This window comes from Sander lucioperca, chromosome 12 (assembly GCF_008315115.2).
Source record: "Sander lucioperca isolate FBNREF2018 chromosome 12, SLUC_FBN_1.2, whole genome shotgun sequence".
In the NCBI taxonomy this organism is placed as follows: Eukaryota; Metazoa; Chordata; class Actinopteri; order Perciformes; family Percidae; genus Sander; species Sander lucioperca.
Window position 1 is genome coordinate 4673534 of NC_050184.1, and position 26465 is coordinate 4699998.

The 26465-nt window shown below is 40.7% G+C and overlaps 2 protein-coding genes across 3 annotated transcripts in view; both read left to right on the plus strand.

Moving 5' to 3' along the window:
* LOC116059532 (tubulin alpha chain-like) overlaps nt 1-26465 on the plus strand; it is a 370798-nt gene that overhangs the window by 206731 nt on the left and 137602 nt on the right. The gene's annotated exons all lie outside the window — the stretch shown is intronic.
* Nucleotides 82-21107, plus strand: LOC116059486 (natural resistance-associated macrophage protein 2-like). 2 transcript variants are annotated; one of them, XM_031312587.2, is made up of 16 exons: nt 83-419; nt 2329-2418; nt 5018-5163; nt 6813-6935; nt 8122-8241; nt 10577-10683; nt 11309-11379; nt 11465-11532; nt 12540-12695; nt 13592-13750; nt 13884-13970; nt 15973-16092; nt 16364-16513; nt 19275-19348; nt 19440-19593; nt 20673-21107. In XM_031312587.2, exons 1-16 carry the CDS (start codon nt 401-403, stop codon nt 20778-20780), a joined length of 1752 nt encoding a protein of 583 aa, XP_031168447.1. In that variant the 5' UTR covers nt 83-400; the 3' UTR covers nt 20781-21107. The 2 variants fall into 2 exon arrangements, with proteins under 2 accessions (XP_031168455.1, XP_031168447.1); XM_031312595.2 differs by lacking the exons at nt 19275-19348; nt 20673-21107 and having other exon boundaries at nt 82-419; nt 19440-19563.

The window sequence follows — 26465 nt, forward strand, 5'->3', positions numbered from 1 at the left end:
AACTGTCTTATTTCGGTTTTATTTTGAAATATGTATCTCTGCAGTGAGCCCCGTTTCCTCCTGATTCAGGATCAGCTCAGACCGCTTCACGGGAGAACCAGGAGTACTGACAGAGGACATCGGGTTCATGTGAAATAGTCGCCGTGGACTTTTGTCACCAGGCGATTTCCTCCTTTCCTCCCTCCTTCCTCCCCCCTCCTCCTTCCTCACCTGTCCGGTGATGCAACACTTGAGTCGTAGGGACGATGTCCAACCTGCCGGCCGGATGTTCCAGCTCTGCTCTCCACAAACACCTCTGGAAACTAACACGACAACTAGACGGATCCCCGGAATGTAGCTGCTGGTTTCCTCTGGTGGTTTAGAAGTTTTCACAGAGTTTAAAGAGACGATTCATGAGAAGATGTCCTTTCTGCGGTCAGGTGGGCCACTTTCAATTCATGTCTCGTGCACTGCTGTTAGTGAAGCCTGGAATGTAACTAAGTACATTTACCTAAGTACTGTACTTAAGTACATATTGAAGATACTTGTAGGCCTACTGTACTTGTTCCATGTTATGGTACCTTCTACTTCTACTGCACTACATTTCTTATGCTTTTTACTCTAAGATGAATTCATTATTATTTAAAATGAATATTTTACATTAACAAACTGTTTAAAAATGTTGTAGGCCTATGTAAAATCTTAATCTGTAAAGTAACTACAGCTGTCAACTAAATGTAGTGGAGTATACATATTAAATGGGGACTACACTGATTTAACACAATTGCTCAAGTTTGGACTTTACTTGAGTATTTCCATTTTATGCTACTTTATATTTCAACTCTACTACATTCCAGAGGGAAATATTGTACTTTTTACTCCACTACATTTGTTAGACCGCTTAAGTTGCCGGCCACTTTTCAGATGTAGATTTTCGTGAGCTCTTACAGAAAGCAGAGTCTAGTCGAGGCCTCTTGTCGTGGTTTAAAATACAAATGTGTGTGCAAGAACTTCAAGCATTACACAACCCCTCAGATGGATCTGGTGACCCTTTGGAGGGGCCCGACCCCTAGGTTGAGAACCGTTGGACTAACCTGCCTAACTGGATAAAGCATTTAAAACTAGCTACACCTCCAGCAGCTACAGCAGTAAAATACTGCTTACGCATTGATTCATCAGTATAAATAATCTAATAATGTCATATAATAATATATAATTTTTAGTGCTGTGCTCGATTGAAGAAATTCTTAGTCGACTAACACTCATTCAATTGTATCAACTAATCGATTAGTTGATTTAATCGACAGATCTGTAAATCTGAGTTTCTCCGCAAAGAGTCATGCAAAAGCACCACTTTAATTCTTGTGTTTACCAGAGATGTGCTCGTACGTTTCTTGGAAATAAGTCATTCAGCATGAAAAAAGCATAAAACATGACTAATCGACTAAAGAAATCTTAGTTGACTAAGACCAAAACGACCGATTAGTCGACTAATCGACTAAGAGGGGGCAGCCCTAATAATTTTACTGCGTAATGAGTACTTTTACTTTTGATACTATAAGTTAATGTTACAGCTAATACTTCTGTGCTATTACTTAGGGAGGATTTTAAATGCATGACTTTTTTTACTTGTAGCAGTGTATTTTTGTTGTATTGGTAGGCCTACTTTTACTTTTACTTAGTAAGCAATCTGAGTACTTCCTCCACCACAGTTTATATTCTTCTTATCAAATGTTGACACTTCCCCTCACATGTCCCCTGATATATTTATAACATTTTAAAAAGGACTTATAGTGTAACAAAGTTTGTATTGACCTCAGCATGCTTAATGGCATTCATCATTTCCTGTGGTATAATATAATAGGCCTATAAAGTTCTCACAGGAAGCAACTGTTTTGCTGTGATGTGTATTTTTGTTTCCTGAAGTGAGGCTGGATTACCAACGGTGCGCAGATTATCTCCATACCAGTTGGCTACAACTTGATTAAAGGAGAAATCCGGCGCAAAATGAACCTAGGGGTTAATAACACATTTATACCGAGTCGACCGTTCTCTGGGATATGTTTTCATGCTTATCGAATGTGACCAGTTCAGTCGTAATTTACGGGCTAAAAATTGTGTCTGGAACGCAGCATAAACTTCAGGCCGTTTACGTAGGCTACGGCGAAAGCTCTGCGTGGAGCCTCCGTTGAACATGAATCAGCCTTAACAATAACGATAAGATGAAGATTAAATTTGCACTTTTTTTTCTCATGGCTGTCTCTGTGTGAAGGATTTTGTTTTGTGTGCACTGACTGTTATCAGGTAAAGCGAGTTATAATCTCAATATAATGACCTGTTTGCTTCCAGTCAGAGCCCCCCCTCCTGAGAACATCCACATCTCCTCTCTGCCTCCCAGTGTTCCCACAGATCAGGAGCCAGGACCGACTGGAGGACAGGGTGAGGACGTTTGTTTGGTCGACACTTTTTGTTTTTGTTGTGTGTCGAGAGAGATGACGCTGAAGCATCATTCTTTCTCCCCTTAAATTAGAACAAACTCATTATATTACTAACAGTGGTGGAGGAAGTATTCAGATCATTTACTTGAGTAAAAGTACTAATACCACACAGTAAAAATACTCTCTTACAAGTAAAAGTCCTGCATTGGAAATGTTACTTAAGTAAAAGTATGCAAGTATCATCAGGGAAAGTAAAAGTACTTGATGCAGAAAAATCCTCCCATTTTAGAAAGTGTAAAGGATCCAAATAGTTGTGTGTTTAATGGTCTAATCATTTCAGCTGGACTTGTAGGCCCTTATATTGTTGGCTAGTTTCATTTATAATAAAACATCAGATTTTATAAACTACATGTGTTTTGTGTTCAAAAATCTTAATGTGTAAAGTAACTAAAGCTGTCAGATTAATGTAGTGGAGTAAAAAGTACAATATTTCTCTCTGAAATGTAGCGAAGTAGAAGTAAAGTGGCGTGAAAAGAAAAGACTCCTCCAAGTACCTCAACATTTGTACTAAGTGTAGTACTTGAGTAAATGTACTTACATTAGTTACATTCCACCACTGATTACTAATGAGTCCCTGTTCATCCAATACTCCCCATCTGTCTGTTCAGCAGGGACTGTCAACTGTGGATATTTAGAGCGTGATTCTAGTTTTCCATCGTCCACCACTTTGGTCCCAAAATATCTCACTAACTATTAGATGGATTAGTGTGAAAGTTGGCCTAGATATTCACAGGGACCAGAGGCTGAATCCTGATGACTTTAGTGATCCTCTGACTTTTCCTCTAGCGCCACCACCAGCTCAAAGTTTTCACTTGACATCTACAAGGCAGAAGGCAGCTTAACCCTCTCTTTGTCTTCGGGTCAAATTTGACCCATTTTCAAAAAGTTTCTACATCAGAAATTTGGGTTTTACTTTAACCAAATTGGCCCCTAAAATAATGTGGATGGTTCCATGCAACACTCTTTACAAGTAAAATAAATGATCTGTTCACTACTATTATTGAATTTGGGTGTTTTATTTAATTTTATAGTATTTTAAAGAAAAAAAAATAATTAAAGAACGTTGAAAAAAATGACAAAGATGTTGGAAAAAAGGTTCAAAAAGTAGAAAAAACAAAAACGTCAAAAAAACAAGCGCAGAAAAAAATCAACAAACAGAAACTTATCAGAATAAGTGACAAAAGACTTGGAAAAAGACACAGAAAAATAAACGTTCTAATTTTAAATTTTGACCAAGAAAAACGTGCGTGGTGGACAGGAAGACAAGGTTAATTTATATTGCACATGAAACACAGAGGCAATTCAGAGTGCTTTTCATAGACAAAGAAATACATTAAAATAACATTTTAAAACAATAAGCAATAAAAAAATACACAGAATAAAATCAGAGAAATGTGCTTTAGCCTAATGGGCAAAAACACATTTGTCTACAGTGCAGTCGTACAGTGGAATAATCTGAAACGGAGTATTTCAGAGCATGTTGAAAGTGGCTACTAAAAAGCTACTGCTGACAATGACCCTGATGAAGACCTTAGTCGGTCCAAACGCGTCGTTCATTTTAAATGCATGTTGCCATTCAAGATAAGGGCATTTTGATTTAGTCACAAACCGTACTGTGTGCCTTGGATTGTTTCTAAAGGAGACTTGGTGACAACGAGCCCTTCACAAGATGGAATAAGCATGTTAAAAGTAAATGGTTAACAAAGTACCATGTAGCATACTCAATTTCAATTTTTTAGTTTTTATGACTATCATTTTAGCGTCATCATCAGGTAAGAATTTGAATTTGCTCAATATTTCAGTTTATGACTAAATACATACAAAACTAATACAAAACTATCAGCCTCAGCTGTACTTCTGTCTATCTATTGATCTATCATTCTATCTATCTATCTATCTATCTATCTATCTATCTATCTATCTATCTATCTATTTATCTATCTATCTATCTATCTGTCTGTCTGTCTGTCTGTCTGTCTGTTTGTCTGTCTATCTGTCTGTCTGACTAAGACATAATTTCCATGATTTTTGTATCAAATTAGAGTGTAAAAACAAGGTGTTTACAGTCATTTGAATAAAAATAAACTTTATTTATACAGCACGTTTCAAAACCAACTTACAAAGTGATTTACAAGCTAGTGGGACAAAAACAATGATAAAAACAACAACAATTTAAAAACTGTTTAAACACATTGAGCATAAGGAGTTACATTAACAACAATATAAAATAATTTAAATAATCAATAAAGAGAATGCCTTTGATTTATACATAGGTTTTAAAAAGCGACTTCACAGATAAAAGTGAATTCAGGCTACGAACCCTGTAAAAGCAGACTTGTACAAATGTGTATTTACTGTATCTGTCAGCAAAGTGTCAGGGATGTGTGTACTGTGGCGTTGTGTGTGTGTGTGCGTGTGTGTGTGTGTGTGTGTGTGTGTGTGTGTGTGTGCGTTTACAGCAGTGTATGATTTGTGTGTGATGTTAATCCTCCCGAGGATTAGTTTTTTGTCATTGAAACGTGCTTTCTGTCGTATTTCAGACGGTGACGTGGAGCGAGAGAAGGCAGTGATCCAGACCACACACACACACAGAGTGTCCTCTGTCTTCCTCCAGAAACAGAATAATGAACCAGTTTCTAGTACTTACTTTGAACAGAGGGTCCCTGTTCCTGAGGAGGACAGCCAGGTAATCCATGAGTCCATGGTAAAAACCTGTGTTAAAAGTTGTGCCAATTTCCTTTATAGACTGCTGATAGTTTTTTTGTTAGATTGGGAACCATCAGCGTGCAGTATATGTAAAGTTGTTAGATGATGTTACATGAAAAAGATGATGTTGTGCACCTCCATGTAGTTGCTGGTGTAGGTAAATGTTCAAAGAAGGTAAAGCTTAATGCTCCTGAAAAATACTTTAATACTGCAAATAAGGCACACGTTTCGGCCCACAATTTGGCCTTACTCAAGTGTATTTGATTGCAGTGAGCTGCTAGGAATTTGAATTGTATTTATGAGAGCCACACCCGCTTGAGTCTGTTAGTTTGAACTACATGCATCAATTGTAAAGTGAAACTGTAGCTCTCTTCACGACAACACAGACAGGTTGGTTCTTTGAAACGGGCGTTTATTGCTTTGCTCTTCTGTCCTTAATGCATCCACGTCACGCCGTGAGAACTATATGTGAATGAACATAGTAAGCACGTCAAATGAATTATACATTACCGAAGAAAATAAAAATACAAATTGCGCTTAGCATGAATATAAATAAAGCTTCACATGTAAGATAAAATACGTCGTTGGCTGCTTGTCCTGAAAAGAGGTTCTTAAATCCTTTGAAAATCCTTTACTGTTCGCCTTGGCCTTCTACGACAGTGTAACTCCAACTTAATTAGCAGAGCCGAGCGCCGTAACATGTGCTCACGTTAGATTATTCCTCGTCCATTAACAAATTCCGCAGCAGTGGAAACCACAACAGAGAACTTTAGTTCCGAGAGAAACAAAAAACACAACGGACTAAAATCTTTAACTATTACATCACATTCATTTTAACCTTTACATTAAACACATTTCCTATGTATTTTCTGTATGAGACTATGAGTATAAACTATGAATTTTGCATTAATTATGCGTCATAAACAGCACATATTTAACAGCACTTACAGAAACAGTGAGGTCGTTATTGTCATCTTACTGTAATTGCCCAATCTGAAAAGCATTAGTATGTCTGAATAGTATTCCAATGTATTTTTATTTTTTGCATATCAAATTACCTCTTACCATGTGATGTGATGAAAACACATAACGGTCATGGGTCACTGCAATCAAATACACCTGAGGAAGGCCAAGTTTTGGGCCGAAACAATGATTGCCTTATTTGCACTATTAGTATTTTTCTGGAGCATTAAAGCTATTGTGCGTAGTTTCTGTCGCCCCCATGAGGAATTCTAAGTAATGACAACAAAACTGTCGGCGCGTCTACATGATACAAGCCTTCCGTGATCGCGCACTACCCCCCGCCCCCCCCCATGCAGTTGCTAGTAGCCAAGGAGGACACGGAGGATTCAAAAAACATGATGGACTCTTCAGAAGAGGTCATTATCGTCACTTAAGTTTCTGCGCGGGAAATTTGCCGGACGACACAATCTTCTGAACATAGCCATACTGAGAAATACAGAGAGAGTTGTGTGGAGCTGGTAGTCTTAATTAGCTTTGTAGCAACTCATTTGGCAATGGCTTGAATGTAACGGACGTTCGTTAATATCAAAAAGTTATGCACTAAAGCTTTAAGCTGTTGTGCGGACTTTACCTTCTTTGAACAGCTTGTATTTGTGTCTCCTGTAGAGGGGGTTCAGTCTCCGTAAGCTGTGGGCCTTCACCGGGCCGGGCTTTCTGATGAGCATCGCCTACCTGGACCCAGGTAACATCGAGTCTGACCTGCAGTCTGGTGCTAAAGCTGGCTTCAAGGTAACTAAAGTAATGCTGGGGCTACAATAACTGACACTGTTGTGTTGGTTGATTAGGAACAGCCTGATGATGATGGATTTTGTTGTCTATATTGGGTAGTCTGGATCAGCTATAGGGCAGGTGGGGAATGACAGGTGAAGGTGACTGGAAAACAGGAAAACAAGCAAAAATGTCTAAACAGATGTCAGCATTGTGACATTCTTCTGTGTATTTGTTTATATTGCCATTTAAAATGAATGATCAGCGACGACCTCTAGTTCACCCAGTAAGAGCGTGCGCCCCATGTAGGCTGAGTCCTTTGCAGCGGCAGTTTGCAGTTTTTCCTGAGTGCCTCTACGACGTGTAACGTCAGACAGCCAATCACAAACGTTATTAGATCTTGGTAGAAGCATGCTGCATGCTTATTGGCTTACGGTCTCTCTCTGATGAGATTTGCTCCTTAGGTATTGAAATTGGGTGTTGAATGACGAGGCATTTTTTGATACTCGATACTATGGAGGATATTCGGTACCCAGCCCTAAATTTGTACATGAAATTTGCTACAACTACAAACTTTTAAAGTGCTCATATTATGCTTTTTGTCTTTTTCCCTTACATTTTATTGTGTTATATATCTTTTTGTGTACGTTATAGGTTTACAAAGTAAAAAAGCCCAAAGTCCACACCAAAGGGATTTACCATCTCCAACAGAAAACACTGTTCACAAACTGCTCCAAACAGCTCTATTGTAGTCCAGCCTTTACTTCTGTGACGAACGTGCGTCACTTTGTAACACACGTTATAATGCTCGCCTAGCTGCTAGCATGGCATATCCTCATACTCTGCTTCTGACTGGCTAGTAGTCCTTACCTAGCTACTGCACATGTGCGACTCCCAACAAAGATGGAACAGAAGTGAGATGCCTCACTCTGTAGCTAAAACGGAGAGCTCAACACACAGGGGGAAAAGAGGAGCTGCAGCAATGTGCAGTACAACAAAAATATTTTTTGAAAATGAAACCATGTAAACCTATTCGGGTACAATCTCTAAATACAATTACGAACCTGAAAATGAGCATAATATGAGCACTTTAAACTATTTGTTAACATCATTTTGCAAACTCCGAATGTTATTGACCTTTTATTTGAGTGGATGAAGGCGGCTGATTGCCAGATGATGAAGCCTGACTGTGTTCTGGTCCTGTCAGCTCCTCTGGGTGCTGCTGGCAGCCACCATCATCGGCCTGCTGCTGCAGCGGCTGGCGGCGCGGCTCGGCGTCGTCACAGGGATGCACCTGGCCGAAGTCTGCAACCGCCAGTACCACACGGTGAGACTGCAGTTATCTCAGCTGTTTGCAGGAAATATCTACAGCGCCTCCTAACATTCACTGTGTTCTCTGTTTTTAATGCGCTGCACGATAGGAGGAAAATATACAAGATGCGATATTAGGTTGAATATTGCGCTAACTATATTACTTGAGATAAAAAAAAAACAGATAATAAAGTGTACCCAGTTCTGCCTTTCTGCTGCTTTCAGTATTCTGCTAAAAATAAAAAATACATTGATCATCGCAATGATGATAAAAAGATGATATATTGTGCAGCCCTATGAGTGATTGACTTCATCAATACTCAGCAGCAATGCAGAACTGGTGGAACTGAGAGGCTGTAAGCAGAAGTAATCCTGATTTACTGTAACTGCCTCATTGCATAACCAGCATTGAGCTCTGTTGTTAACTGTAATCATTGGATTATATGATCCAAACATTCTTTTAAAACCAAACGTGAACCTAAAATAGTAAAACTGTGAGAAAATGTGTTTAAATACACAGTTAAATCCAGAGTGACTTAATGAATTATTGTGTAAATCTCTCTCTGATTCCTTAATACCTGAAGGGGAACTGTTAACCACATGATTAAAAACAAATCATGTGAGCACCCTTTTGTTCTCTGGAGCTTAACTACTGTGTTTCTGCTCTCAGAAAAATGTCGGGAGCATTATGAACAAACATGGAACAATTTCTTAAAGGGATAGTTCAGATTTTTTGAAGTGGGGGTCTACTTCTCCAATGTCCATAGTGTATTCTCTATACATGTGAGGGTGTGGTAGAAACCTGTAATGGATACATGTGAGGGTGTGGTAGAAACCTGTAATGGCTAGTAGAAAAACCACATCCAAAGGACATACCAAATGTAAAATGCAAACATACAAAATCACCAGTACATTTTAAAGCTTTAGTGCGTAACTTTTTGATATTAATGAACGTCCGTTACATTCAAGCCATTGCCAAATGAGTTGCTACAAAGCTAATTAAAGGGACGCTATGCAGTTTTGGCCATTTCTTCGCTGTTTGCTCGCAGGCTTCTCTATAGAGCTCCACCTACAGCTTTGCAATAGATATTTGGCAGCTCCTATGTTTACTTGTGTACTCGCTCGGTCAGTCTGCCGTTTCCTCTTTCTCTGTTCCTCCGATAATGCTTTCCTAGCTTTCTGCTTATTTTTTGTCGGCTCAGCCATGACGATAGTGTGAAAAACTCCATCGCTACCTTGTTAGCCGGTTCCTGAATGGGCGTATGTGTGCAGTGCCGTGAAGCAATTCGTTACATCGCGAGATCTGATTTCACGCCATACTTCTCGTTTCCATTAAAGTCAATGTGTGTATTTCCACTGACTGCAGAACGGCTGCGTTCTGACTGCGTCCCAGCTCCGGCGGTCCACAGCCCTCCGGAGCAGATACGCAGAGCTTCTATTTTTGCCGGACACCGGAGAGCTCCGCAGCAATTCAGCACAGGGCAGATAGTGCGGGACAGGAAGTCAAGCACAGAAACAAAATAATATCATGTGTGTATCATGTGGACGCGAAGACAGTGTTGTTATTACTTAGAATTCCTCATGGGGGCGACAGAAACTACAACTACTTATAGCTTTAAGTATTAGCGTTCAAAATGTTCATATAAAGATGGCAGTCAGCACACCGGTTGGTTTGGAGAAGCATGCAGGAGTACCGACACAGAAGCTAAGCAATGTACTGCTGTGGACCGGGGCTGCTGCTAAATGCATTTTAGACACATTAAAAAGCCCACCTGAAAAAATCTGCCAGTTTAAGTGTACGCTATCATTGGAATATTTTCTCCGCTTTACCGTGCCAGTATTTATTAGAAGGAGACCCCCTTGAGATGAATCATCTCATTTTCGAGGGGGTCCTTAATAATATTATACAGAAAATACAAAATACATTTGCACACACACACACACACACACACACACAACACTCCTAAGCCTAAATACTCCAACACCGGCTGTTTCCCCCCAATAAAAAATACAAAAACAAAAATAAATAATATATACACTAATATATACTAGTAAATACACAATAAGTTTGCATACATTCCAATTGTGCTACTATTTAGAGTATATGCACAAACAGGTGCCAACACACTAAGGAGGAGAAAAGTAAGAAACTAAGAGAAAAAAAAAAAGAAAAAATAATAATAATCATGTGTCACGCAAATTAGAAGCAAGAGCAGGTTGGTTGTAGATAATTAAAGACAGATGCCTTAAAGAAAGTTTAAGTTTAGGCAGCGGGGAACTGAAGCCATTCTGTTACATGAAACGGAACTCAATATCTCATGGCGCTAACCTGTGTCCTTTGGTTTGTCCAGGTGCCTCGTATCATCCTGTGGTTAATGGTGGAGCTGGCCATCATCGGCTCAGACATGCAGGAGGTCATTGGTTGTGCCATCGCTTTCAACCTGCTCTCCTCCGGCAGGTGGTCAACAAACACAACATCCATTTAAAGCTGCTGTGCCTTAAAGGTCCCATATTGTAAAAAGTGAGACTTCCATGTCTCTTTTAATTCTAAAGCAGGTCAAGGTGCTATATAAACACTGTGGAAGTATCAAAATGCTCAATCTACAGAGAAATACGCACAGCCTGTATTCAGAAACTGTGTCTTTAAACGAACCGTCAGGACTTCTGTACGGTTGTGATGTTACAACTATACTATATATAGGTAGAACGTGCAGCAACAGTGCCGATACAGTCATTCCCCGGCTGCAGACACTCCAAGAGAGCAAATGTGGAAGACCCAGAAACGCTGACCAATAAGAACAGACTGGGCTTTCTTTAGGAGGGGGTCTTAAAGAGACAGGCGCTAAAATAGAGCGTTTCAGACAGAGGGTGAATCCAGGTATATTCAGACAGACAGTATGAGAAAAATACAGTGTTTTTTGACCATTAAAGCATGTGAACGTGTTCTGGTAGAAACCCAAAATACAAGTATGAACTTAAAAATCAAAAGAATATGGGACCTTTAAAATGGCTTGATACCTTTTTTGTGTTGATTATTTCCACCGTGTGTGTGTGTGTGTGTGTGTGTGTGTGTGTGTGTGTAGGATCCCTTTGTGGGGTGGCGTCCTCATCACCATCATCGACACGTTTGTCTTCCTCTTCTTAGACAAATACGGTAGGTTGTGGTGGTACTCTCACAGTGGAACATCTCGCTACCACAACAATTGATAAATAAAACATCCTCATTTCTGTCTCTGCAGGCCTCAGGAAGCTGGAAGCCTTCTTTGGTTTGCTCATCACCATCATGGCCATCACCTTTGGATACGAGGTGCAAACATTTACATTTCTCCTCCACCCATATCTATTTCAGTCTGTTAGACAGCTTGTTATAACATCTTAACTTAACAGTTCTGAGTGGGTCAACAGTACTGAATAAGACACACTATGACGGACAGTATAACGATCCTATTTGCACTCCCACAATGTGGCTAATCGTATACTTTAAAAATCTGATGGAGAAAATAACCACTGGTGATAAAACGAAGGTCACGGCACCTAAATTTCACACGTAAAAAAAAAAAAACAACAGCAAACACATTTGATCTCATTCCCACTCGAGGGTTGTGGCTATGAATTTGCCCTCAGCGAGTTGAAATAGGGAAGTGGCACTAACAATAAAAAACCAGAAAATCCAGAAGAAAAAACAAACAAGACAAAGACTGCAAGCGTTCTAGCAGCTCTATGAGGCTGTACTACATCACGGTGCTTTCTGCTCAATGAGTCATGTTCACCATGTTTACCCTCTTAGTTTAGCATGTTGGCATGCAAACATTTGCTAATCAGCACCAAAGCACAAAGTAAAGATGAGGCTGAGGGAATTGTCATTAGTTTTGCAAAACAATGAAACAGTGGACATAATACAATACTTTTCCTGTTTAAATTTTTCGAATTCCCCTTAAAATAAACAATATAAAAAATATATTTAAATTGTGGCTGAGTGATGGGTGAAAGTGTGTGCGTCATTCAGAACGCAAGACAAAATAAGAGTTTACTTGCAAAATGATGAATACATGATGTGCAAGATTGTTTTTGTGATCATTAGGAGCCGAAATCAAAATTTGATTAATTGTTTTGAACTGGTCTTGACTTAGTCTGCTTACATCAGATCTAAGATGGCTCTATGAAACACTTTAATTCTGCTTGCTCCATACTACTTCCTGTTCTGAGCCAACTTTCTGGTTACACTGTGTATCCAAATCTGGACTGATTCCTTCTTGATTCCTCCTCATTTGCATATCATAAACATGTCCTCGTGCACTGCTTTCTCTGTGGCAGTATGTGACAGTGAGTCCAGACCAGGGCCAGCTGCTGAAGGGGATGTTTGTGCCGTACTGCGAGGGCTGCGGCCCGGTTCAGCTGGCTCAGGCCGTCGGCATTGTGGGAGCCGTCATCATGCCTCACAACATTTACCTCCACTCTGCTCTCGTCAAGGTGCGATCGCCTGCTTGATATTTATACTAGGGCTGCACTATATATCTTTTATTTATTTTTTTATCGTCATCGCGATGTCAACCGGCGCAATAGACATTGCATAATGCAACTCATCGCGCAAGACACTCTTTTTGTGTTAATTGAAAGAAAATATCAGTAGAAAACTGCACTCTAAAATGTAACTCAGGGAGTTTTTCTGGCTCTGAATGGCCATTTTAGGGAGGGGGGGGACTACGCAAGACAGTAAGCATGATCGGTCCGCGTACAGTAAGCACAATTAACCCCAATTAACAAAACAATAAAATACATATATTTAAATGAATCACCGGGAGAGTCTGGTACAGCCAGAATCTGGACGGTAAAACTGAGATTATCTCTCATATTCAAGTTTATGTTGTTTGGTGAATTGCTCTTAAACACATTCAGAGAGGATTTGAATCGCTATTTTTTCTCTTAATTCTTATCATTTTGGTGCTGGTGATTTTCCTTTGGGGCTGGCTAAAACCTCTTTGGGGGGGCGCCAAAAATTCCTCTATGCAGGAAAAACCCTGTAACTGTAATTGTCTTTTTAGTGGTGCCTTTTATGTTCAATTCAGTGTCCAATGTGTTCAATAAAATAATGTTGGAAATTATTTGTTGGAAATTCAACAAAAGTAATTTCTTGTATTTAAGCAGACTACTGAAAGCAGCAGAAAGGCAGAACTGAGTACATTTTAATATCTGTTTTATTTGTTGAAAGTAATATCGTTATCGTGATATTCAACACAATATCGCATATGGCATATTTTCCTCATATCGTGCAGCCCTAATTTATAGCGTTCCCCTTTTTCTTCTTAATCAACTGTATGAAACTTCACATATGAGCAAGTCATTAAGTGTCCAAATGTCCTCGTCAGTCTCGAGAAGTGGATCGTTCGAACAAGGAAGAAGTGAAAGAGGCCAACAAATATTTCTTCATTGAGTCGACCGTCGCGCTGTTTGTCTCTTTCCTCATCAACGTGTTTGTGGTGGCTGTTTTCGCCGAGGCTTTCTACGGACGCACGAACCAAGAGGTGGTGAGTATCTCTGCGCCCGCTCTTATAATCCAACAGGAGTGAAATTTCAAGCCGCCTTTTGGAAGTGAAAAAAAAAAAATTCTCTTTTCTTTGGCTGCTGTGCTACAGATGTGTATTTTTTTTTTCATTCCAGTACAGCGTCTGCAATCAAACAGGAAGTCCTCATTTAGACATATTCCCTCTGAACAATCAAACTCTGGAGGTGAACCTCTATAAAGGGGTAAGTTTAAATTGTACAACTACAGAGCTGTTGTCAATGAAGGGGGAAGTTTAGATTAGTTTAGAAGTTTTGTTGATTGGGCGATATCAATTTAATACATTTAAAGGGGCATTCCTGCTATTAAGAATTGGTAAGAGACATATTTATAAAGAGAATGGTCAAATTGGAACCCACAGAGAGGGAGATACCATGACTCTTAATCTCCAGTATGGGCTGTGGTGGAAAGTACATTTACTCAAGTATTGTACTTGTACTTGGGGTATTTCCATTTTATGCTACTTTATACTTCTACTCCACTAAAATTCAGAGGGAAATATTGTGCTTTTTACTCCAATGCATTTATTTTATAACTTTAGTTACATTGCAGATTCACAAACGCAATAACACAAAATATAATCAACAAATAAATGATGATGTAATAATATGGATTTAGATAAAACTTTATTGGTCCTCTGGGGGAAATTCACAAGCTACCCAGCAGTATATAAAGTAAAAGCATAGGGCTGCAACTAACGATTGTTTTAACTGTGGGTTAATCTGTCGATTATTTTCTGGATGAATGGATTAGTTGTTTGGTCTATAAAATGTCAGAAAATGGTGAAAAATGCCCATCAGTGTTTCCCAAAGCCCAAGATGACGTCCTCAAATGTCTTGTTTTGTCCACAACTCAAAGATATTCTTTTACAGATAGATATTATTTTTCCTGTCTTTGTAGTGTGTTATGTAGTTTTTGTGTGTATGTAATAGATGTATGAAGTACAAAGACACACATTTCACTCCAAATGGAGCTTTCTCTCCCACAGACAGCACTTCTTGTCTGCCTGAAAACGCTTCGCTCATATTCCTGTTTGAAATTCCTCCGTTAGTGATGTCACTGATTGAGTTGCCAGCCCAGTTTTTCATATGTGTTGCCCATAGGTGCTGCCTGAGCAAGCGCAACCCGCCCAGTGGCTTGTTTGAATTTGGTTGAACAATCACAACAGAGTGGGCCAGCTGACCAATCAGAGCAGACTGGGCTTTTCAGGAAGGTGGGACCAAGAGCTCAGACAGTAGGCTCGTTCGAGATGAGCCAGGTCTGCGTAGAATCGATCACCGACGATCGCCGCCCAATGCATGCCGGTTAGATTTGTGTCCGACTTGATCCGACTCGCTCTGACGTCATGCACACGTGGGCAACGATAACCTCATGAGATCAAGGCGGTCGCAGGTTTGAGATGCAGGCAGCGCAGTTGCTTTTCACCGACTGCAAGACCCAGGCGGACCCAGGGCATGCTGGGAAACGCCTGGCTCTCAGCTGACCTAACAGCTGATTGGTTCAGAATCGACCCAACATGATGACGTTTTATATAAACTTTTTATTGTTTTTGAATCAGAGGTTTTAATTGCTATTTGTCTGATTTAAAGGCTTATTCTGTACAGAACACATGTTGTGTGGCTGATAGTTACGTTTAGAAATCAGAGAGACTAAATCCGTTCAGATTACAGATCATCTACAGTCTGTTTTTAACATCAGCTAATATATGGGTCTGATAACATTTTATTAAATCGGAATTGGACCTAACGGGATGTGAGCGTGACTTCCTGTTCAGCCTGAAGGCTGCTAGAATCGGCTGTATACTATCTGACTTGGCCGCGGCTTTTTGTCACCGCCCCCGGCTGCTGCCGCCTGCTCTCGTTCACTTTACAGGCGAGGCGCAGCTCATCTCGAACGAGCCTAGTGTTTCAGACAGAGGAGCTGCAGCAATGGGCATTATGAGAAACATATGTTTTTTGAACATCAAAGCATGTAAACCTATTACGAGACCCCAAGAGTACAAATGTCACACTGAAAAGAAGTATAATAGGGTTTTTTTCATTATGAGTGACCCCTTTTACATTACACATAGTCATTTCATCCCTCTCCTTATTTTTATTGAAGCACTGTGGGACTTTACTTGTTGCCTGGTGAATGTAAAGCTGCAGTTTTGTTGACCGTCCTCTTTGTTTGCGTGTCTGTTTGCAGGGAGTGGTGCTTGGCTGTTTCTTCGGCCCGGCAGCACTTTACATCTGGGCCGTAGGGATCCTTGCAGCTGGTCAGAGCTCCACCATGACTGGAACGTACTCCGGCCAGTTTGTCATGGAGGTCAGTGGAGGAAGGAGGAATCAGATGTGCACAAAAACACTCACATGTAGCACAAAAAGTGGAAATGTCTGCCCTGTTTTTTTTACCTTTATCACAATCCCCTATCAGTCAATTGTTTTACAGATTAAGTTGTGTACTCAAAAACCTCTTTGTGGAATCAGGCTTTATTGATTTAAGTGAGGTAATGATATGCACATTAAATGCTTTGCTCTCACAAACAAGTGCCGTTTTCTTGTAAATGTCACAGACTCTGTGTTTTTTTGACCCTCAGGGTTTCTTGAACCTGCGCTGGTCGCGTTTTGCTCGGGTGTTGTTGACCCGCTCCATGGCCATCACTCCCACCCTGCTGGTGGCCATCTTCCAGGACGTGCAGCACCTGACGGGCATGAACGACTTCCTCAACGTGCTGCAGAGCATGCAGGTCAGGCAGTGGGGGGGCGGGGGGGCGCTGGTTCACCATAGATGGTAGATTGGATCCGCTAGACGTGTTGACGTCAGGACGTGCCTCGTGGCCCGGCTTATTCTGCCTTAGGCCGCGTTCAGACTGCCTGCATCAGCCGTCCAACGGTCCGGCAAAAAACGCAGATCTTTCCATTCATTTTGAATGGGGGTAGTGCGTTTAGGGTAGGGCGGGGGTTGCCGCAGGGGGACATTCAAAACAACGCAGCGGGCCTGCGGCAAAAAGTTGAGACCAACTCAACTTTTGGAGAAACGTAACCCCACGTCACGCAGCGGTGGCCAATCATGTAAAGGTCCTGACACACCAACCAGACGGGCTGACCGTCAGCAGAAAAGCCAGTCGGACTGATCAGTTGGGTCCCCGAGGTCCAAAAAATGCCTCAGAACACACTGAGGCGACGCCGACTTGAGCGTACGCTCTGTACGTGCGCGAAACGTAATACGTCTCCATAGCAGCAGGCGGTGCTGCTCTGTATTGTTTCCATTAACAGTCTGATTATTTACCAGAAAATGAAAACCGGCAGCTGATAGGACGAACGCGTCACGTGGTTCGTTTTTCTCCGGAAATTCACAGCCAGACTGTCATGGTGGCTTGTTCAGAATACGATCTCATATTGTACTAAAATAGTTCACCGAAACGTGTTTCTGAAAACATTTTAAGCGAGAATTAGGCCATGCAGTTGCTGAATCTGTCTTCATTTCAGATCGGCAAAGGTTAGTTTAAAAGATTTTCGTCAGATTTTGAGCTCCCCATTTCCGGGCGAGTCCCGACTGCCCTGTCGCCGACTGAACATGTCGGGTCGGCCCAAATGAATGCCGACGGCTCCTCGGACGGCCGACGGCACGGGACACACTGAACAGACTCGAGTCACCGACCTCGCCAGCCGGTCCAATGGGCTGGACACAGCCGATTATCGGGCTGGTGTGTCTTCGGGCAGAGCATAGAGCGTACGCTCAAGTCGGCGTCGCCTCAGTGTGTTCTGAGGCATTTTTTGGACCTCGGGGATCCGACTGATCAGTCCGACTGCCTTTTCTGCCGAAGGTCGGCCCGTCTGGTTGGTGTGTCAGGGCCTTTAACGGAAATCAGACTTGTCGGTGTGTTTTGAGCTGTGGTTTGAGGCGGTGTGAGAATCCCTTACAGGAAACAGGAAACATCACTGCCTCTATTGCTGCCACAAGAAAGTTTTAAAACACTATGAGGGTAAAAAACGAAACACAAGCACTGAACTGCCCGGGAGTTTGGGTAATAGCTGAATGTTTCCTGCAACAACAAAACACTCGCTATGTCTCGCTCGTCTCTTTTCTTTCTCTCTCTCCTGTGAAATGAAGCTGCCTTCAAGTGTGGTCGAAACATCGAAACCTATAAACGATCTGACGGAAAACTGTGATTGTGAAATATGAAGTCTACTTGTGCTACATTGGGGGGGGGGGTTAAAGAACACATCAGGACATCACACAAATGGGCCGTTTCATTAACATTCCCCGCCGCACCACCCTGCGGCGAATCTTTATTCTGCCTCTGATTGGCTTACCCTGGTATTCTTATCCTAACCCTAACCAATCCCCACTCCTCATGCCTAAACCTAACTACGTCGACAAGTCTAACGGATCCGATCCAGCATTTACCCTGGTTCACTGACACCTGCATGCTTTATCTTTCTCGTATATCACCTTTTTAGAAAACCTTTCGATCTCACAGCACTTAATCTGTGAAGCGCTTTACAATTTATTTTAATAACGTGCAATACAAAAAGGAGGACATTAATATGATTCAAATATACAAACGAGTAGGATCCAATCCCTCTCCTGTATACAGTAAGAAAAATATCTGTTTTAACCGTGATTTGAATGACTACTCATGAAATGGTATAAACTACATTTTAGTATTATAATGTGTTTATGTTAGGGCTGTCAGCATTAACAAGTTAATCGCGATACGATTAAGCATTAAGCATTGAGCATAATGCGTTAATTTTTTTTAATCGTATTAATCGCATGCCACCATTTATTAATTTATTTTCACTTCACTCGGCTTTGCGTCGTGCCTAACAGGCTACTATTTTGCTGTACTTCCTCGTAACACATCCTGCTGCTGCAGGAATAGCAACGCGGATTTCGATGCCTCATTCTGATGCCACTGAGATGCCTGCACTTCTCTCTGATGCTCTGAAACAGACGTTACAGGCAACAGAAACATTGCTGCACGTGATGCTAGTTAACACTATACTCGACAGCAGCTAACGTTAGCCTACCGCTAGCTAGTAGCTGGATTAAACATGGTTACAATGCTGACAGCTAGGATTCCGACACCGGGATGTAACAATCTGCAGCTGCTGTTGTCGGAAAAACACAGACGGTGCGTTCAATTAAACTGGTAATTTACATCCTCATGGTGCATTTAAAGTTGTTGTTAAATTCAAATGTGTGACTAGATTAAATATATAATAAACAAATACAACTCTTAAAATCAAGTTCATAAAGTAACTTTCTTTGCATTCATTTGATTCCCAATCAAGATACACTGGTAAGAATGGCTTTCCATTGTTTATATGTACTTAAAAACAGTTCTGAAATGCAAAATAATAGAATTTTAATCATGTGAGAAAACATGCGATTAATCGCGATTAACTATAGAAATTCAACGATTAATCGTGATTAAGAAAATGTAATCGTTTGACAGCCCTAGTTTATGTATATGTGATATGTTCATTCTTCTCTCACAGTTGCCATTTGCCCTCATTCCCATCCTCACTTTCACCAGTTTGCCATCTCTCATGAATGAGTTTGCCAACGGATTGTAAGTTCATCTACCTCATAAAGCATAAAGACACAAAGACAAATCATAATTGTATTTCCATAAAACACACTCTTTCTCCTTTTTCCTGCAGAGTGTTTAAGATCGGAGGAGGACTGGTGATCTTGATCGTGTGTGCCATCAACATGTACTTTGTCGTGGTCTATGTGACGGAACTCGACAGCGTGTGGCTGTATGTGCTGGCAGCGTTCCTCTACGTAGCATACCTGTTATTTGTGGGATATTTGGTAGGTATCATTAGCGGAGTATATCTAGCTTGTTCCACTGTGAAGCTAAAACTGTTTTCCAGCTACTTAATCTCCAGCTATCAGGCAGCATAGTCAATAATGTCAGAAGGTAGAACCAGAGAATGCTACCTGGTCTACACATATTTACAATGTTCATTCCTTATCTTGTGAATGAGTTGTATCAACATATAACTTCTTCTAATATTATAATTCCTTTGGTTTATTATTTTATACTTGTGTACTAAATGTACTATTGTAGCCTGTGTGTGCATGCTGGACTACTTCGTTTGTATATAACTTTAATTCAGTAAATACAGTTATAAAGGAAAAGAAAACATTATCACATCACACAGCAGCATAGCTCACCATTTGAACGCTGCATCTCATATTGGGCTGAACGATTTGGGGAAAAAATCAATATATCTATCTATATTGCAGTAAAGATTCAATTTGCTATTTTTTTTTTTTAAGTTTAGCTAATGTTCAATATTCACTGTGTAACAGATAACACATGTCATGCAGCATTACAACATGAGACACCATCAAACTGCTCTATATTCTTATGTTAGGATGAGAACATAGATGTGAATTGCCAGCAATAAGTGTTTTTCTTTTAATAAGCATGGAACATTAAACACACAAACACAGAACATTTATCGCAAAACAACAACAACTCCAATGAATAAATATCAGTACTTTCCTGTAAACTGAAATGTCTGATCTGCCTCAGTTCAATAGCAGCATCTAATATATTGCACCTTCTACCATCATGTTAAATAAAGTTATACACGATAAATGAAAGATCCACTGAAAATAGGTCATTTCAGTAAACAATCTGTGATATGTAACAATATTCCAGCAGCTAATCGCATTCTTTCAAATCGCGATTTCGATTTAAAAAAGATGAATTGCTCAGCCCTAATTTTATAGTCTACTGAATGTGTGATCTTTGTCTGATCAATGGACTGATTGATTGTTTGTTGTGTCTCTCTGTGTGTGTGTGTGTGTGTGTGTGTGTGTGTGTGTGTGTGTGTGTGTGCGTGCGTGCGTGCGTGCGTGCGTGCACGTGCGCGCTCCAGGTGTGGTTGTGTCTTATAGCTCTGGGAGTTTCCTGCCTGGATCCGACCTCCAGCAGAGGGAACGACACCTCCATCCTGATGGAGCAGCAGCCAGAGTTTGACTCCTGAACCAAACAAGGACATTTATTTCAAAGGTGCAGCTGTGAGAAAACCCACTGACCTTTTTTTCTTCCAGCACATTTAGTCTTCTTAAGTGCTGATTTATTTATAATAGAAGTTCATACATTTTGTATAAATAAGAAACTGTTATTGTTAATGTCTGTATCTTTAGTCACACCCCAGTTACTTATTGTTATATAAAACTATTAAGATGAGTTCTGCCAAAGCGACAGGTTTACAGGTGTTTTACTATAACGCGGGTTACGCTTAGAGCCCTGTCTTGCACCTGGCACAGCGCAAAGCCCGACACAAGTGTCTTTGCTAGTTTATACAGCAATTTCCCGTCCAGCGCCCACGTCGTTTAAATAGCAAATGCACCTGCGCCTATCTGTGCGCCCATGGGCGTGCTGGTCTTATAGGGAGGTGTGTTCAGGTGAATTCTTGGCGTATTGCTATCTTGAGGCAGAGGGAAGTGATCACGCCATTGACCAACAAAAACCTGGTCTAAAGTCAATAACAGGCATTTCATTGTTATTTTAACACCAAATTAGTAAAATGCACCTAGGCTTATGCACAGCGCGTGCACGCTATGCTTGTTACGCACACAGGGAAGCGCAGCAGCACACAAACATGCAAAAGATTACAAATAAAAATATTACGGTGCAAATCCGCCATCATAATAGCAATGCGCCAAGGTACAAACGCGCCTGGCTTTTGTACGCCGTCAAACTAGCAAAAGTGGATTTGGACATGCCTTAAAAGCACCTGCGCTTCACGCCATGCGCTGATATCATTAAAATAGGGCCCTTAGAGTTAAAGGGTAACTACTGTTTTTTTCAACCTGGACCCTATTTTCCTATATTTTTGTGTCTAAGTGACTGATGGGAACAACAATCTTTGACATTGGTCCAGTATTAAGCGAGATCGCTGCAGTCAGAATTGTCCAGCTTATATTTACCTTCACAAAAGTGCTCGTTTTGCCACTGACAGGCTCAGATTAATATTTTAAGTGTCTGACAACATTATGGAAAGGTTTTCTAAGGAGGTCGGCCTTTCTGTTAAAGAGTAAGATCCTTTTTTTAAACATAAAAACATCCGCGAAATTGCATTTGCTAAACCCACCAGACTCCATGTAAATAAACAGTAATTTTAGCATCGTAAAATACACTTCATTCAAAGTCGACAGAAACAAAATAGAACTATGAAAAGCCGTTTTGGGTCGTCTTTCCACTTTTCCAACCATCACAACTGTAGTTTTGGTTGAAATAAACACATAGTTTACAGATTTAAACGTGAAAATATTTTGGCTCTATACACGCTAAAAGTATTTCTTTTTTAAATGGAGTCTGGTGGGTTTAGCACTAGCGACTTCAGAGCTGTTTCTGGTTAAACAGAAAGGTGTCAAAGAGGTGTTAAAGCTCTATCTCTGAATGGATCCTTTTCATAATGTTGTCAAACACTTAGAATATTAATCTGAGCCTGTCAATGGCAAAATTAGCACTTTTGTGAAGGTAAATACAAGCTGGACAATTGCCCTTTTAACTTAAGCTACATTGTAGCTTGTTTTGCCACTTCCAGCTGCAGCGATCTTGCTTAATACTGGACCAATGTCATGTCAAAGATTGTTGTTCCCATTGTTTTCCATTGCAGATTTAGTACCGCCTCATGCCTGAGGCGAGCGTGGCTGGTCGTTATAGCGATGCTGCAGGAAACTGCCGTGACCTAACGCGACACATACACAGAACGTCAAAGGTGTGTTGTTTTTTACTCTCGGCAAGAAAAATTTTGTTTCAAAAGAAGCTGGAGGCAGGAAAAAAAACCCACTACTAAACTATTTAAAAATGGCGGGTTTGCTCAGGACACCCCCCGTCTGCTAGCAATGATGACGCAGTGATTAGTGACGATTCTCTCAGACCAATCAGTAGTCTGCAGGTTTTCACGTCACCTTTTGGTATTGCCTCAGCTTGCTTGGAACTATACTAAAAAAATGGATACTAAAAAAAGTAGTTAGCAGGTTTCGTAATGGAAAACCCAAAAAGACGAGTAGAGTCGAGGCGATTCGAGCAGGTACCATGTAATGGAAAAACGCCATTAGACACAAAAACATAGGAACATAGGGTCCAGGTTGAAAAAAATGGTAGTTACCCTTTAATAAATAATAATATACCTGATAGTTACTAAATCAAACTACTGTGGGATGTAAAGCAAGAGCACAGGGACAGCTTCTTCTGGCCCACTTTAATGTCTTCCTCAACAGTAGGAGTAGGATGTAGTTGACATTCATTTAAATTATGCAAATTCTCTCAAAAACATGATTAAAAATAATGTAATCGACCAAATAATCTCATTTTACAATACAATACAGTATTGCATGGTTTTTGCAGGGTTCACAGAGTTAAACATAAAACGTTTTCAGACATTTAAGACAACAGCTGTTTCATGATCACACCGAAATATACCAATGGGGAAGAAAACATTTCAGTACCTTCAAGCAGTGTCTATAAATATAATTCATAATGTTATAATTAATCAAATTAAGGCGACCTGGGGGCGTTTGGGTAGTTCACCTGGTTGAGCGTGCGGCCCATGTACAGAGGCTCAGTTTTTTCCTGCAGCGGTGCGGGTTCGATTCTGACCTGCGACCCTTTGTTGAATGTCATCCCCCCTCTCTCTCCCCTTACGTCTTCGGCTGTCCTATCAAATAAAGGCCTAAAATGCGCGTGCGCGCGCGCGCACACACACACACACACACACACACACACACACACACACAATTAAGGCGACCTGTACAGAAAAACTAATTAAAAAACACAACAGCTTCCTGCAGCACAATCAACTGTTGCAGCAATTCCACGTTTAGTTTATAAGTGCGTAACGTCTCCCGACAGCCCGCAAGAGAAGCAGGCACGCAAATCAAATATTTAACACTTTTGTAAAATAAAATTGAGACTTTTTAATGCCTTCTGAGAACCTTTTTTTTTGTTGAGGAAATTGAATTCAAAGCTTTTTAAGACTCGGTGCAGTTTGTCTTTTGGCCACAGGGAGGCAGTGCAGGCAGGCCCCCAAAGCCACTACTCAGCTACAGTAAATGTCTCACCACCAGAGCTGAACAACATAACACAACACATTAAATGACACAGTTTGTTACATCACGCTTTATGTGTTGTTCCGGCTGCACAGGAACAGCATTATTGTATCAGATCAAATCAAATGAGTTGCAGTGATTAGACTGTAATATTCTTGTACATTCAGATGTGTTTGGCATGCCTGTGGTGGTGGTATGTCTGAAGAGTTGCAACTATTGTGTAACTGCAAGCAAGCACTGCTGCTTTCAGTGCTGTTCGAATTCCAGTCCTGAAGTGCTTCAGCGTTTGGAAGCTGAGGAGAGGCAGACGGACAGGTTTTTCTTTGCATTGTGGCGGGGAACTTTTTTTTTTTCCGGTCATGGAGGCAGAGTTATGTAAGAGGGGAGAGTCTTCCCACCGCCCCTCTCTGTTTTTGTTTTTCTCAATGAGCCAATGTCTCCCTGCCGAGGCCTCACAGCCTGTCCAGTAGGCCCCTTTCCTGGAAACATAGCCTAGCAGAGGCCACTCAGGGGCAGGCCTGCGAGGTGGGAGGGTAGGGGAGGGGAGGGGAGGAGAGGAGGGAGAGGAGGGAGAGGGAGGGTGGGCTCTTCCAGCAAATCACATGATGGTAGACCCTACAGTCCCAGCCCTACATGAGGCTCAGATGCTGCAAGCACATTTCAACAGCCAGTTTGTCATCAACATGATTGGATGTAGCTAATGCATGGCAGAGTGCATAAGGCTGTAAGTAGACGCTGTGGATTCCCAGGTGTGAAATGTAGAAATAGAACCACAACGCCTGATGGATGGAGTGTATTTGTGTGTGTGTGTGTGTGTGTGTGTGTGTGTGTGTGAGAGAGGTTAATGTGATTTTTATTTTTTGCCTTTAATGTCAACATCACCACAGATTTGAGCTATGCAGTATCATTTGATGGACAGTTTTGCACAGTATTTCTGAATCTTTTCTCATTTGTCCTCAGTGGTATATTTTCAATTGATTTAGATAAATATGATCTAAGCTATTTAAACAGTGTTGTATTTGTATATTTGGTATCGGCATGTAACCGATTTACAGATGTTAAGTCGCTGATTTATTTTTGCAAAAAGATACCCTGGATGCATTTGTTATAGCAGAAAGCCCCATGTTGTTTTATTACTGTGACTTGAACTGCGAAATTGACTGATTTATTGTGTTGCAATTATAAAAATCACTAAATGCGTTTATTGAATTGACAAACACAATAAACCACAACATTGAAATACAGGAATTATATGCCGGGATTATTTAAAGATAATCACATTTGTTTGCATTTCATATCTTTTCGTTTCACTCTGTGATCATGATAAATTTCTGTTTCTGTTTGAAATGTGCCACACGTGTGATTTATTTCTCCTTCCACCTCATGCTGTTTTTTTTTTTTTTTGTTTTTTTACATGCTTGCACATTTGTTCTGTTAACTGATGAAAGATGGATGCAGTTTTAACTTGTACCTGATGTTTGAATGTCCAGTGGATGTTTGCAGCACCTTTAACACTCAATCACAACAGCTCAGGCCCTTTCCTCTTCTTCACAGAGGAATGCAACATTTCCAGAAGAAGAGGGCAAGGCGCGCCAGAGATCAGGCAAAGATAATGAATTTCAAGTTGATTTAGTTAACAGTGGCATCAGCCTTAAACCGCATGACATTTTCCAGCTGTGCTGTCCATACTTATTTTGGATATATTTTTTTACACAGATCTGTCAGTGCTGCCCTAAAATGTCCGACACCAGGAATGCAAACAGCAGAGCCATTCTTGTTTATGTCTTGCATTGTGGCCACTGTGGGCACTGGCTGAGCTCGCAGTGTAATGGGCCCATGTGTTTGGAATGAGTAGAGTGACTATTTCAACTGTAGTTATTCCTTTATTAACGAGTTTTCTTTTATAGTTTCTTTCTGTTTTATTCAGCTACACAGATGTATGCAGTTTGTGTTCATATGTGTGTTTTATGTGCTTAAAAATAGCACAGATCTGCTGTTGCTAAACTCCACATCACAGTCACTCACCGTGCTCACTATGATTACCGAGAGGTTTCAGAGGATGAGGAGGCGCTGCAGAACCTTCATGCTGTAAATATAAATATCTGGGGACCCACTGCTTGACCACATGGCCTACCATGATGTCAAACCCACTTCTATTTATTTGAACAAGGTAAAAAAAAGTAAGTAAAGTTTAGTTCTGTTTTAGTTTTACTGTCAGTACAGTGAACAATTATTTTAAAATACATAGACTTTGTGTGCAGCTGACTACAACTTACTCTAATTAAAAACAATAGAAACAGCAACTGTTCATGCATTTTTTGTTTTCCTAATTAATGACTGGATTTAGACCTAAATAATTACAAAATCAACAAAGTAGCTAACCATCATGTAATGTTTGGGATGAGCAGTCTCATGGTAAAATAACTGCAGTAGAGGCTGTTGTTGCACAATGTTCAGTGATTGTAAAATTGTGGTTCCCAGAGAAAAGTCCCCCAGCAGTTTTTAGGTAAGTAACAGTTTCATTTTATTATTGAGTCAGTAACGGGAAGCAAAAGTAGAGAAAAAAACGAAAGGAGCCTGGGTCATTGGTTTCACTCTGCCCTCTGTTA